This window comes from Capra hircus, chromosome 13 (assembly GCF_001704415.2).
Source record: "Capra hircus breed San Clemente chromosome 13, ASM170441v1, whole genome shotgun sequence".
NCBI classification, from domain to species: domain Eukaryota; kingdom Metazoa; phylum Chordata; class Mammalia; order Artiodactyla; family Bovidae; genus Capra; species Capra hircus.
In genome coordinates, this window is record NC_030820.1 from 7,444,604 (window position 1) to 7,459,875 (window position 15,272).

Genomic DNA, 15,272 nt, shown 5'->3' on the forward strand with positions numbered 1-15,272 from the left:
ACAGAGTTGGATAGAGAAGAGATGGGGGAGAAAAGAGACAGAGGCCACCTGGTGGAGAAAAAGGAGAGTCCAGAGGAGGAGAGAGTGGTCAAGCCAGTAATCTCGCTCTCAGGTAAACTTGGGTAGTGAAGTTTGGGTTTTTAAATGTACAAAATTGACAACAAAAACCTAAGAGCAAAGATTAAAAATCTAGAGTAGAGGTTGGATTTTCAAAGATACAATATTAAAGAAAAGCAGAAGGAAAAAGGAAGAAAGAAAAAAAATTATTAAAAAATAAACAAACAAAAGAAAAAAAAAACACACCAACAACCATCCAAAGAGTATATATGATGTTTGCCTTAAAAAAAATAATAATAGTAATAATAGGTTATAGAAATAAAAATTAGAGAAGAAATAGAAGACTTAACAATTAAAAAAAAGCTAGAAAAAAAAGAAAAAAAAACAAAAAAGCAAAAAGCAAAAAAAAAAAAAAAAGGAATGATTTTAAAAATATTAAAAATATATCTAGCCCTTCTCTGATGTTATGGGCCGTGTGGGCTCACTTCCAAGGTGGTTCCCTCTGTTTAACTTCTTCTGTTTGCTGGTTTTTTAGGCTCACTAGTTCAGTCACGCTGTGGGGAGGGGGGATGCTGCAAACAAACAGCACTGTCATGTGCACACCGCATCTCAGCCCCACTTGACCGGTCCTTTCTCGCGGCGCACAAACCGCTCCGGCTCTACGATGCTCAGCCGGGTACCGTCTGGGGCCGGCCTTAGGCTGCGTGCACTTCCCGGGTCCAAGCCGCTCAGGTTCGGCGCTCAGGCAGCCCTCAGAGGCACAGATTCGGCTGGGACTGGGCTTTGTGCCCTTCCCAGGTCCGAGTAGCTCAGGAGTTTGGCGAGCACGATCGCCGCGGCTTGTCACCTTTTCTGCTGCTGCCGCTCAGCTCTCTGGGTGGACCGCTGGCGCACCCCGTGAGGCAGACTGTGACTGTCCAGCACCCCCAGAAGTCTTAGCAAAGGAGCCTGCTTGCAGTTAGGTACGTAAAGTCTCTCCGGGTCTGCAATTGCCCCTTTCCAGTCCTTACGGCTCTGGCTGCCTGTCCCCGGCGGGGAATGGTCTGCAGCCGGCTTTTTCCGTTCCGTCCTTTGTTCTGTGCTCGGTCCTGGCGGTGTCTTATGTTCAAGTTTTTCGCGTGGTAGCTATCCCACAGTCTGGTTTGCTAGCCCAAGTTAGATTGTTCTGGTTGCGCGTGGGGCGTTCCTGCCCGATTCTTACAAAGCTCTGCAGCCTGCGCCTCCCGCGCGTCCCTGCCCTGCCCCCTCTTCCCAATGGCGGATGCAGGCGTCTGTGCTGCTTTTCCGCTGGGGGAGTTACTGTTGGGCTTGTAATCTGTTGGTTTTAATTATTTATCTATTTTTCCTTCCTGTTATGTTGCCCTCTGTGTTTCCAAGGCTCGCCACAGACTCAGCAGGGAGAGTGTTTCCTGGTGTTTGGAAACCTCTCTTCTTAAAATTCCCTTCCTGGGACTGGCTTCCCTTCCCGGGACGGAGCTCCCTCCCCACCTCCTTCGTCTCCTTTTTCGTCTTTTATATTTTTCCCTACCTGTTTTTGAAGACAATGGTCTGCTATTCTGGTTGCCTGATGTCCTCTGCCAGCCTACAGAAGTTGTTTTGTGGAGTTTGCTCGGCGTTGAAATGTTCTTTTGAGGAATTTGTGAGGGGGAAAGTGGTCTTCCCGTCCTATTCCTCCGCCATCTTTCCCTTTCCTTCTGCTTATCAGTTTAATGCCTGATGGAGCTTTGAAACTCATCATCGGTGAGAAGTCTTTACAATATCTAGGTTCTCAATAGTCCACATACCCAGAATTTTCTGACAGAACTACCAAATATTAATATTTATTATCATTCAATGATCTTTAATTGGGAATTAGGAATTTCTAGTTTGGTAAAAATGGTAAAAATAGAAGCTCATGGAACTCAGGGTCTTGTGACTTAAAGTCTGTCATTGGGCCAGGCATTGACAGATTAGTAAGAGCACAAATTATTTTCTTTCACTGATAAGGAATAATAATAATAAATATCAAAAATCTTTAAAAACTATTGTGGCATTATGAATATGGATGCTGAAATAATACTTGTCACCTTGGTAAAACCTTTGTTAAAAAAGGGAATGTATATTGAGAGCTTCAGTTCAGTTCAGTCCAGTCACTCAGTTGTGTCTGACTCTTTGCGACCCCATGAACTGCAGCACACCAGGCCTCCCTGTCCATCACCAACTCCCAGAGTTCACTCAAACTCATGTCCATTGAGTGGGTGATGTCATCCAACCATCTCATCCTCTGTCGTCCCCTTTTCCTCCCACCTTCAATCTTTCCCAATATCAGGGTCTTTTCCAATGAGTCAGGTCATTGTATCAGGTGGCCAAAGTGTTGAAGCTTCAGCATCAGTCCTTCCAATGAATATTCAGGACTGATTTCCTTTAGGATGGACTGGTTGGATCTCCTTGCAGTCCAAGGGACTCTCAAAGTCTTCTCCAACACCACAGTTCAAAAGCATTAATTCTTCGGTGCTCAGCTTTCTTTATAGTACAACAGTCACATCCATACGTGACTACTAGGAAAACCATAGCTTTGACTAGACAGACCTTTGTTGGCAGGTAATGTCTCTGCTTTTGAATATGCTATCTAGGTTGGTCATAACTTTTCTTCCAAGGAGCAAGCATCTTTTAATTTCATGGCTGCAGTCCCCATCTGTAGTGATTCTGGAGCCCCGCAAAATAAAGCCTGTTGCTGTTTCCACTGTTTCCCCATCTATTTGCCATGAAGTGATGGGACCAGATGCCATGATCTTAGTTTTCTGAATGAAAAATTGAGAGCTTACTGTGGACCAAATACTATTCAAACATTACTTAGAACATGAGTTCTAAGTGATGAGCTCATGTTCACTGTAAAGGAGCCAGTAATTTATGAACTGAGGCAAGGAGAAAATAGATAACTTACCCAAGGTCACCCAGTTGTTAATTGGTAGAACCAAGATTTGAACAGTCTGGGAGAAAAGCCTGAGCTCTTCCTCTTTACCTGACTCAGGAAAATAGCACTCTAGGATTCCCTGAGGTGGTCAAGTCAGCTGTAAGGGTTTTTTATTTTGAAGTCTTCTGAAATCTTTCTCTGTTGTTTTAACATACAGTTCTCTCACAGTATTCTCCTACTTATCGTCATTAGTATCACTACTACCAACAAGGGTCTTCCCTGGTGGCTCGGTGGTAAAGATCTACCTGTCAGTGCAGGAGATGCAGGAGACACAGAGTCAGTCTCTGAGTTGGGAAAACCCCCTGGAAGGAAATGGCAACCCATTCCAGTATTCTTGCCTGAAAAATTCCACAGACAGTGGAGCCTGGTGGGGTCACAGGAGTCAGATGTGGCTGAGCGACTGAGCATGCGTGCATACTACCACCAATTTTAGAATCCTTTAAGGAGAGAAGTGGCTGCGAAGAAGGGGATGCTTTGGCGATGAAGAGAGGAAAGATCACTTTTATGGCCACAGATTGATTACCTTAGTCTTGGCCAATTTTTTCTTTGGTTATTGGAGCCCAAAGATGATTTAAGTGGCTTGTAACCTACCTCCTCTAATCCACTACATACCTCAAAATTTCATGCTTATTTGATAGTGTTTTTGTGAATCAATAGCATTACCTCCCCCCTTGAAACACTTGCCCATATTCATAAATAGTTACAAACACTTGAATTTATAAATCATCTTTTCTAAAAATATATTAGAAAACTTTTTATATATAGCATTTCAATGTATTTTAAAACATTGACTTTATATAGCTTTGTTTAATATATTTTAATATTATTATTTGTTTAAAGTACATGAAAATACAAATTATAGTACTGCTGTAAAACATTAAAACGATATCAGGTTTCAGAAGGTAATGTTTGGCTTGTTTTAAATATACCAGCATGCTGACTGTTGTGTGCAGGACAGAGCTTTTTCTCTTTTAAATCTAGCAGTGCCCTCTAGAGTGAAAGGTTTATAGAATTTGATAAAGGAGATGTTTCACACTGTCCTGTATTCTTGATCCCTACCATTCCAAGGGACAGCTTATTACATAGCAAAAAGTGGAACCGATGTTTTTTTTGTTTTGAGTAAATGTTCTTTTCAAGGATGCTTTTTAGGTAACTTGAATAAAATAGAAATAAACTTGTTCATTATTTTGTTGGTAGTTTGCACATTTTTCTTATATTCTTGTGAAACCAGTAGTACATAATTATATCTTAAAATTCATATCTTTATAATGTTAATAGCAAGAATTGAACGTTTTGTTGACCAGAATAACAGGGCTAGTCAAGGTTATAGTTTTTCCTGTGGTCATGTATGGATATGAGAGTTGGACTATAAAGAAAGCTGAGCGCCAAAGAATTGATGCTTTTGAACTGTGGTGTAGGAGAAGACTCTTGAGAGTCCCTTGGACTGCAAGGAGATCCAACCAGTCCATCCTAAAGGAGATCAGTCCTGGGTGTTCATTGGAAGGACTGATGTTGAAGCTGAAACTCCAATACTTTGGCCACCTGATGCGAAGAGCTGACTATTTGGAAAAGACCCTGATGCTGGGAAAGATTGAAGGCGGGAGGAGAAGGAGACGACAGAGGATGGGATGGTTGGATGGCATCATCGACTCAATGGACATGGGTTTGGGTGGACTCTGGGAGTTGGTGATGGACAGGGAGGCCTGGCATGCTGCGATTCATGGGGTCGCAGAGTTGGACACAACTGAGTAACTGAACTGAACTGAACTGAAATTTATTGAATGCCTATTATATATCTGATACTGCATTTTGTATTGAGGAGTACTTGATAAATAGAGAATAGACCACATTCCTGGTAATAGTTACGCAGTTATTTCCACTTGTCTAATGTGTCAGAGTGTGACCCATATTGACTCTTGTATTAAAATTGTCTTTATTAAGTTAAATAAGAATATTACTATTAATATACATCCCTTCTTTATTACAGAAGAAAATACTCAGGAACCATCACAGGGGAAGAAAAGTTTGAGTGAGAAAGTTTCTCTGTATAGAGGTGACATCACATTGCTAGAGGTGGATGCTATAGTCAATGCGGGTGAGTAGTTGATATTTTGTGATGTATTTATATACTGTTGGCCTAAATCTGGGTTGGCGTCTTAGTGGGTATCAGGCCAAAAGATACAACCAAGCCGCAAATTGGGAGAAAGATTTATTACTTGCAGCAAAAAGAATGCTGGGGATCTTTTCCAAAGCAGTTTTCCAGAACAGTAAGATTGGGGAATTTTTATGCAAAGAATACTTGCATACTCATGAAGGGGCTTGAGCAGAGGAGAATTCAGCCTAGAGCTGGGGCAAATGTTGACAGAGCCCAAGTTTTAGTTGGTTGAAGTCAGAAAAGGTCATTATCATCTTTCTATGCTCCACCTGGATGTGGGTCTTTGTTCCTGCCTAACTCACACAAATTGTTATCTGTGTCCCTTAAGGTGGAACTAGGACTCTGTTTTACTGCTTAACTGTTGTTTCTTGACTGTTTCTCCTTTGTTCCTGCATTCCTTCACTTGCGGTAAGATCAGTAATTACTGAGATGTGTTCAAGGGCAAGCATTGTTACCCAGGCTTAGATCACAAAATGACTTAGGCCACAAATGACTTCTTTAAAGTCAAGAAAGTCATGCCTGGTTCTCTTTCTCTGGGGACCCCCTGCCCCGTCTGGTTGCAATACAAAATATTTATTGTTTAAAAATATTTTTTCATAAATAGGAATACAAATGTTTAAGAAAAAAATACCCTTCCAGAGATAGAGATGTCATGTATTGAAGACACTGAGCATTTGTTTTATGTATGTGCTGCAGTTAGTGTGCTAACTCTATATGGTATCCATACTGAGTTGTAACTAGGCTACTGGACCCCTGGAAAAGTAACAGGTTGTTGCAGAAAGTTCCTTAGAACTTTAGCAGCTGTATTATTGTTGATGTAATGCTTCAGTTAATAGTTGGCCAACGTAAAAGCAAGTTCATTAAGCTTTTCCTTCTTTTGACTTTGTAAAGAGATGTTTGATCTACACCAGACAGAAATAAAATATAAAGAAATTATTTCTGTAGTTTCCAAACTCAGTTGCTTGGTTTCAGCTATTCATGTTTGCTTTTAATGGTTTATGATTAATGATCTTATAATTTGGGGTTTCAAACATTGGGAAATAACAATTAATGTTAAATTTTAATTTTAGTTTATTTTATAGTGGTCTGTATCTTCTATTTTACCATGTGACTGCATATAAAGAAATACATAATGTTTGTGATTCTATAAAAATAAATATCAATAATTGGATATTTCATAATTTTAATTTGTGTTCTGTAAAGTTAGGCTCTTTGCAAGTTAAAAGGTTTAAAAACAAATGCAGACTTAGGTAAAGAGAAACATTATTCAAAAAGATTATTACAATAAGGGGTGGAGACTTATCTCAGTGGGAGGAGGAAGAATATTGCGATAGGAAGAACCACTTTGACTATGAGATAAGCAAGCATCTCAAAGTTCAAGCAGAAAAGGACATTTTTTTTCTTACAGAGAGGCGTGAACGTTGGTTGTGGGTGGCATGATTGGACAGTTCATCAGGGGACATTTTTCCTCAAGGCCAGTTTATTTTGGAAGGGGTCATTAAAGAGGGGTTGTTCACCTTCCATTGCTCAAGGGTAGGTCAAAGTTCAGGGGCTTGGAGGAAGGAAAGAAGCCTGAGTAAAGTTTGGTCAAGTCTGGTTAACAGGCATTGATCAACCAGAATGGTTGATGGGGACAAATAGTTCAGCTAATCATTTATGAGACAAAGAATGGGAATTTGGAGAGTCTGTGCCTTGGTCTTGTCATAGCATACAAGGGTCATTGGGAGTTTTATCTCAGTCATATGGGGAAGACTAGCTCTTTGCAGTAAGCTGATTTCCAGAACACAGAAGGGTGCGGGTTAATTTCTTGTTAGACTTTGCTTTCCAGGAATACAGAAGTTAGTTAGAGCTCCGTGTTGTCTCAGGTTTCACTCTGGTGATGTGTAAAGTCAAACAACATGGTAGGAACGTTCCTTGGTGTGTGCCCTAAATTCCATAAACATGAGCTTTAATTTAAATTAATTATTTAATTTAAACACACACACACGCACGCATGCACGCACGCACGCACGCACGCACACACACACGCACACACACGGACTTCCCTGGTGGCTGAGACAGTAAAGAATCTGCCTGCAATGTGAAAGACCTAGATTTGATCCCTGGGTCAGGAAGATCCCCTGGAGAAGGAAATAGGCAACCCACTCCAGTATTGTTGCTTGGAGAATTCCATGGACAGAGGAGCCTGGCAGGCTTGTAGTCCATCAGGTTGCAAAGAGTTGGACATGACTGAGCGACAAACAGTTTCACACTACCTGTACATCACTGGCTCTCCTCTATATTGTTGTAACTTCCAGTCATTGATCCCAGTTCTGCCATGTGGAGTACAGTTGTTGACATTCATTTCCTTAAATGCCTTAAGACTTGCTCATGAGTTTTCTCTGTCTTGTTATTAACATAACATTGAATTTGCCTTGATAGCGTACTTAATAGTACTAGTAATCATGGTTTTCCTTGAGTTTTTTTAACTGTATACTCATTTATCTGCCCGTTGAGGCTGTAGACTGGTGTTTTTTCCACTTCTGGTGTAATCTCTCAAAGTAGTGTCTTGTCCTTATGTTCTTAATAAACACCTGGTCCTGTGTATTTGTTAAATTGAACTACACAATTGAGTTTATAGCACCTTTCACCCATAGCACATTCAACAATGGGGACTTGACACAGTGAACACAATTTGGCTCATTTAAGAAAAGCAATTTATTTGATCAAGAAATAAAAATAATTTTAGTGAAATAAAAGAGTGCTAAAGAGAAAGCATCATTAACAGGAAAGCATCCCATTACTCTTTTGAATCTTTGTCCTTGCTTGTGTAATTTTCTCATAGCTGTCACATAGTGTACAAGAGTTTGACGAATTCATACAAAGGCAGGCAGCAACTCCGAAAAGCATTTGGCGCTGTTAGCTTACCTCTCTGGCTGAGCTAATTATAGTTTGGCCATGTTCTACATCTCCCAAGGACAGCCTCATCAGGAAGTTCTTAGGTACATGGAAAGAGATGCCAAATGCACAGTGTAATGACTGTATTCGCAGCTTTCTGCCGTGCTGCGTTGTTTGCCTGGTGTGTCAGGAGAGGGACAGCTGTTAACTTTCAGGTGAACAAGGCGACATGGCAGGAAACTCCAGAGCTGCCTCTGGTGAGAGGGGAGTGGAAGGCAGCGTGCCCAGTCAAGCCTCCAAAGCAGCCGCGTCATCACTTTCCGCCTTGTAAAGTTCTCTTCCCATGTCTGTGTTAGTGCATTGGAACGCCTGGTTGTCATGAATGAAATAATTTGGTATTTAAAACTTTTTCCCAACCAAGTACTTTGCAAACTTCAATCTTGCAGTTCAGTTGTAGTTCAGTCGCTCAGTCGTGTTCAACTCTTTTCAATCCCATGGACGCTAGGCTTTCCTGTTCATCACCGACTCCTGGAGTTTACTCAAACTCATGCCCATTGAGTCGGTGATGCCATCCAACCATCTCATTCTCTGTTGTCCCCTTCTCTGCCTGCCTTCAATCTTTCCCAGCATCAAGGTCTTTTCCAATGAGTCAGCTCTTTGCATCAGGTATGGCCAAAGTATTGGAGCTTCGGCTTCAACGCAGTCCCACCAATGAACACCCAGGACTGATCTCTTTTAAGATGGACTGGTTGGGTCTCCTTGCAGTCCAAGGGACTCTTAGAAGTCTTCTCCAGCACCACAGTTCAAAAGCATCAATTCTTCAGCGCTCAGCTTTCTTTATAGTCCAACTCTCACATCCATACCTGATTACTTGAAAAACCATAGCTTTGACTAGACAGACCTTTGTTGGCCAAGTAATGTCTCTGCTGTTTTTTAAAAATATAAATTTATTTATTTTAATTGGAGGTTAATTGCTTTACAATATTGTATTGGTTTTGCTATACATCAACATCATGAATCTGCCGCAGGTATACACGTGTTCCCCATCCTGAACCCCCCTCCCTCCTCCCTCCCCGTATCATCCCTCTAGGTCGTCTCAGTGCACCAGCCCCAAGCATCCAGTATCATGCATCGAACCTGGACTGGTGATTCGTTTCATATATGATATTATACATGTTTCAATGTCTCTGCTTTTTAATCTCCTGTCTAGGTTGGTCATAGCTTTTCTTCCAAGGAACGAGCGTCTTTAAATTTCATGGCTGCAGTCACCATCTGCAGTGAGTTTTGAGCCCAGGGAAATAAAGTCTGTCGCTGTTTCCATTGTTTTCTCATCTATTTGCCATGAAGTGATGGGACAGCATGCCGTGATCTTTGTTTTTGGAATGTTGAGTTTTAAGCCAGCTTTCTTACTCTGCTCTTTCACTTTCATCAAGACAGTCTTTAGTTTCTCTTTGCTTTCTGCCTTAAGGGTGGTGTCATTGGCGTATCTGAAGTTATTGATTTTTCTTGATTTCAGTTTGTGTTTCATCCAGGTTGGTATTTCACATGATGTACTCTACATATAAGTTAAATAAGCAGGGTGACAGTATACAGCCTTGATGTACATATTCCCTTCCCAATTTTGAACCAGTCCATTGTTTCATGTCCCATTCTAACTGTTGCTTCCTGACCTGCGTACAGGTTTCTCAGGAGGCAGGTCAGGTGGTCTGATATTCCCGTCTCTTTAAGAATTTTCCACAGTTTATTGTGATCCATACAGTCAAAGGCTTTAGTGTAGTCAATGAAGCAGAAGTAGATGTTTTTCTGGAATTCTGTTGCTTTTTCTGTGATCCAGCAGATGTTGGCAATTTGGTCTCTAGTTCCTCTACCTTTTCTGCATATAGCTTGAACATCTGGAAGTCTTTGGTTCATGTACTGTTGAAGCCTAGCTTGAAGAATTTTGAGCATTACTTTGCTAGTGTGTGAGATGGCAATTGTTCAGTAGTTTGAACACTCTTTGGCATTGCCTTTCTTTGGGATTGGAATGAAAACTGACCTTTTCCAGTCCTGTGGCCACCGGTAAGATTTCCAAATTTGGTGGCATATTGAATGTAGCACTTTGACAGCATCATCTTTTAGGATTTGAAATAGCTCAGCTGAAATTCTGTCACCTCCACTAGCATTGTTCAGAGTGATGTTTCCTAAGGCCCACTTGACTTCGCATCCCAGGATGTCTGGCTCTAGGTGAGTGATCACACCATCGTAGTTATCTGGGTCATGAAGATCTTTTTTGTATAGTTCTTCTGTGTATTCTTGCCACCTCTTCTTAATATCTTCTGCTTCTGTTAGGTCCATATCATTTCTGTCCTTTATTGTGCCCATCTTTGCATGAAATGTTCCCTTGGTATCTCTAATTTTCTTGAAGAGATCTCTAGTCTTTCACATTCTATTTTCCTCTATTTCTTTGCATTTATCATTGAGGAAGGCTTTCTTATCGCTCCTTGTTATTCTTTGGAACTCTGCATTCAGATGGGTATATCTTTTCTTTTCTCCTTTGCCTTAACTTCTCCTCTATTCTCAGCTATTTGTAAGGCCTCTTCAGACAATCATTTTGCCTTTTTGCATTTCTTTTTCTTGGGGATGGATTTGATTAAAGACTCCTGTAAATGTTACAATCCTCTGTCCATAGTTCTTCAGGCACTCTGTCTATCAGATCTAATCCCTTGATTCTATTTGTCACTTCTACTTTATAATCATAAGGGATTTGATTTAAGTTATACCTGAATGGTCTACTTGTTTTCCCTACTTTCTTCAACTTAAGTCTGAATTTTGCAATGAGGAGTTCATGATCTGAGCCATAGTCAGATACTGGTCTTTTTTTTTTTTGCTGACTGTATAGAGCTTCTCCATGTTCGGCTGCAAAGAATATAATCAGTCTGATTTTGGTATTGACCATCTGGTGATGTCCATGTGTAGAGTTATCTCTTGTGTTGTTGGAAGAGGGTGTTTGCTATGACTGGTGCATTCTCTTGGCAAAACTCTGTTAGCCTTTGCCCCTGCTTCATTCTGTACTCCAAGGCCAAATTTGCCTGTTACTCCAGGTGTTTCTTGACTTCCTACTTTTGCATTCCAGTCCCCCATGATGAAAAGGCATCTTTTTTTGGTGTTACTTCTAGAAGGTCTTGTAGGTCTTCATAGAACTATTCAACTTCAGCTTCTTTGGCATTAGTGGTTGAGGCATAGACTTGGATTTCTGTGATATTGAATGGTTTGCCTTGGAAATGAACAGAGATCATTCTGTCATTTTTGAGATTGCATCCCAGTACTGCATTTCAGACTCTTTTCTTGACTGAGAGGGATATTCCATTTCTTCCAAGGGATTCTTGCCCACAGTAGTAGATGTAATGGTCATCTAAATTAAATTTGCCTGTTCTGGTCCACTGTAGTTCACTGATTGCTAAAATGTCAGTGTTCACTCTTGGCATCTTCTGCTTGATCACTTCCGATTTACCTTGATTCATGGACCTAACGTTCCAGGTTCCTATGCCAATTATATCAAAGAAGTTCTTGCCCTCTTGCATAAGTTCTGGGGCCCACAGCAGATTTCCCAACCTGAGGATCTGGCAAAGAGATTGAGAATCACTGGGCAATTTGAAGGCCAGTGGACTTTGATTACAAAACTTCCATAGGACTGGGGAAACAGACTCTTGGAGGGCACAGAAAAACCTTGTGCCCATGAGAAGGGAGCAGTGAACCCACAAGAGACTGAGCCAGACTTGCCTGTGAGTGTCCAGGAGTCTCCAGCAGAGGCGTGGGTTGACAGTGGGCTGCCTTGGGGTCAGGGGCACTAAATACAGCAGTCCTGGAAACCGAGGGGTGTGCTGACATAAGTCCTTTTGAAGGAAGTCATAACCCCTAGCATAACCCTTAGGTCAAACTATAGGGAGGGAACACAGCCCCACCCATTAACAGAAAATTGGATTAAAGATTTATTGACCATGGCCCCGCCTATCAGAGCAAGACTCAGATTCCCTCACAGCCAGTCCCTCCCATCAGGAAGCTTCCACAAGCTTCTTATCCTTATCCATCAGAGGGAAGACACAATGAAAATCACAGTCAAAGAAAACATGGATCACAGCCTTTTCTAAGTTAGTGAAGCTATGAGCCATATGCTGTGTAGGGCCACCCAAGACGGATGGATCATGTTGGAAAGTTCTGACAAAACATGGTCCACTGGAGAAGGAAATAGCAAACCATTTCAGCATCCTTGCCTTGAGAACCCCATGAACAGTTCAGTTCAGTTCAGTTGCTCAGTCGTGTCCAACTCTGTGACCCCATGAATCGCAGCACGCCAGGCCTCCCTGTCCATCACCAACTCCTGGAGTTCACTCAGACTCACGTCCATTGAGTCCATGATGCCTTCCAGCCATCTCATCCTCTGTCCTCCCCTTCTCCTCTTGCCCCCAATCCCTCCCAGCATCAGAGTCTTTTCCAATGAGTCAACTCTTCACATGAGGTGGCCAAAGTACTGGAGTTTCAGCTTCAGCATCATTCCTTCCAAAGAAATCCCAGGACTGATCTCCTTCAGAATGGACTGGTTGGATCTCCTTGCAGTCCAAGGGACTCTCAAGAGTCTTCTCCAACACCACAGTTCAAAAGCATCAATTCTTCTGTGCTCAGCTTTCTTCACAGTCCAACTCTCACATCCATACATGACCACAGGATAAACCATAGCCTTGACTAGACGGACCTTAATCAGCAAAGTAATGTCTCTGCTTTTGAATATGCTATCTAGGTTGGTCATAACTTTTCTTCCAAGGAGTAAGCATCTTTTAATTTCGTGACCGCAGTCACCATCTGCAGTGATTTTGGAGCCCCCCAAAAATAAAGTCTGACACTATTTCTACTCTTTCCCCATCTATTTCCCATGAAGTGATGGAACCAGATGCCATGATCTTCGTTTTCTGAATGTTGAGCTTTAGGCCAACTTTTTCACTCTCCTCTTTCACTTTCTTCAAGAGGCTTTTTAGTTCCTCTTCACTTTCTGCCATAAGGGTGGTGTCATCTGCATATCTGAGGTTATTCATATTTCTCCTGGCAATCTTGATTCCAGCTTGTGTTTCTTCCAGCCCAGCGTTTCTCATGATCTACTCTGCATATAAGTTAAATAAGCAGGGTAACAATATACAGCCTTGACATATTCCTTTTCCTATTTGAAACCAGTCTGTTGTTCCATGTCCAGTTCTAACTGTTGCTTCCTGACCTGCATACAGATTTCTCAAGAGGCAGGTCAGTTGGTCTGGTATTCCTAACTGTTTCAGAATTTTCCACAGTTGATTGTGATCCACACAGTCAAAGGCTTTGGCATAGTCAATAAAGCAGAAGTAGATGTTTTTCTGGAACTCTCTTGCTTTTTCCATGATCCAGCGGATGTTGGCCATTTGATCTCTGGTTCCTCTGCCTTTTCTAAAACCAGCTTGAACATCAGGGAGTTCACGGTTCACGTATTGCTGAGGTCTGGCTTGGAGAATTTTGAGCATTACTTTACTAGCATGTGAGATGAGTGCAATTGTGAGGTAGTTTGAGCATTCTTTGGCATTGCCTTTCTTAGGGATTGGAATGAAAACTGAGCTTTTCCAGTCCTGTGGCCACTGCTGAGTTTTCCAAATTTGCTGGCATATTGAGTGCAGCACTTTCATATCATCATCTTTTAGGATTTGAAACAGCTCAAATGGAATTCAGTCACCTCCACTAGCTTTGTTCATAGTGATGATTTCTAAGGCCCACTTGACTTCACATTCCAGGATGTCTGGCTCTAGATTAGTGATCACACCATCATGATTATCTGGGTCGTGAAGATGTTTTTTGTACAGTTCTTCTGTGTATTCTTGCCACCTCTTCCTAATATCTTCTGCTTCTGTTAGGTCCAGACCACTTCTGTCCTTTATCGAGCCCATCTTTGCATGAAATGTTCCCTTGTTATTTTTAATTTTCTTGACGAGATCTCTAGTCTTTCCTGTTCTGTTCTTTTCCTCAATTTCTTTGCATTGATCACTGAAGAAGGTTTTCTTATCTCTTCTTGCTGTTCTCTGGAACTCTGCATTCAGATGCTTATCTCTTTCCTTTTCTCCTTTTCTTTTCACTTCTCTTCTTTTCACAGCTATTTGTAAGGCCTCCCCAGACAGCCATTTTGCTTTTTTGTATTTCTTTTCCATGGGGATGGTCTTGATCCCAGTCTCCTGTACAGTGTCACAAACCTCATTCCATAGTTCATCAGGTACTCTATCTATCAGATCCAGGTCCTTACATCTATTTCTCACTTCCACTGTATAATCATAAGGGATTTGATTTAGGTCATACCTGCATGGTCTAGCAGTTTTTCCTACTTTCTTCATTTTGAGTCTGAATTTGGTAATAAAGGGTTCATGATCTGAGCCACAGTCAGCTCCTGGTCTTGTTTTTGTTGACTGTATAGAGCTTCTCCATCTTTGGCTGCAAAGAATATAATCAGTCTGATTTTGGTGTTGACCATCTGGTGATGTCCATGTGTAGAGTCTTCTCTTGTGTTGTTGGAAGAGGGTGTTTGCTATGACCAGTGCATTTTCTTGGCAAATCTCTGTTAGTCTTTGCCCTGCTTCATTCCACATTCCAAGGCCAAATTTGCCTGTTACTCCAGGTGTTTCTTGACTTCCTACTTTTGCATTCCATTCCCCTATAATGAAAAGGACATCTTTTTTTGGGTGTTAGTTCTACAAGGTCTTGTAGGTCTTCATAAAACCGTTCAACTTCAGCTTCTTCAGTGTTACTGGTTGGGGCATAGACTTGGATAACTGTGATATTGAATGGTTTGTCTTGGAGACGAACAGAGATCATTCTGTTGATTTTGAGATTGCATCCAGGTACTTCATTTCGGAGTCTTTTGTTTACCATGATACCTACTCCATTTCTTCTGAGGGATTCCTGCCCGCAGTGGCAGATATAATGGTCATCTGAGTTAAATTCGCCCATTCCAGTCCATTTTAGTTTGCTGATTCCTAGAATGTTGATGTTCACTCTTGCCATCTCTTTTTTGACCACTTCCAATTGGCCTTGATTCATGGACCTGACATTCCAGGTTCTTATGCAATATTGCTCTTTACAGCTTCGGACCTTGCTTCTATCATCAGTCACATCCACAGCTGGGTATTGTTTTTGCTTTGGCTTCATCCCTTCATTCTTTCTGGAGTTATTTCTCCACTGATCTCCAGTAGC

At 41.5% G+C, this 15,272-nt stretch overlaps 1 protein-coding gene across 1 annotated transcript in view; it reads left to right on the plus strand.

The window, feature by feature from the left end:
* The window catches only part of MACROD2 (MACRO domain containing 2), a 2,334,919-nt gene that overhangs the window by 92,759 nt on the left and 2,226,888 nt on the right, over positions 1-15,272 (plus strand). Inside the window, exon 3 of the mRNA XM_018056932.1 lies at positions 4,998-5,105. Within this exon, the coding sequence (XP_017912421.1) occupies positions 4,998-5,105 (108 nt within the window). The remainder of the gene's footprint in view (positions 1-4,997; positions 5,106-15,272) is intronic.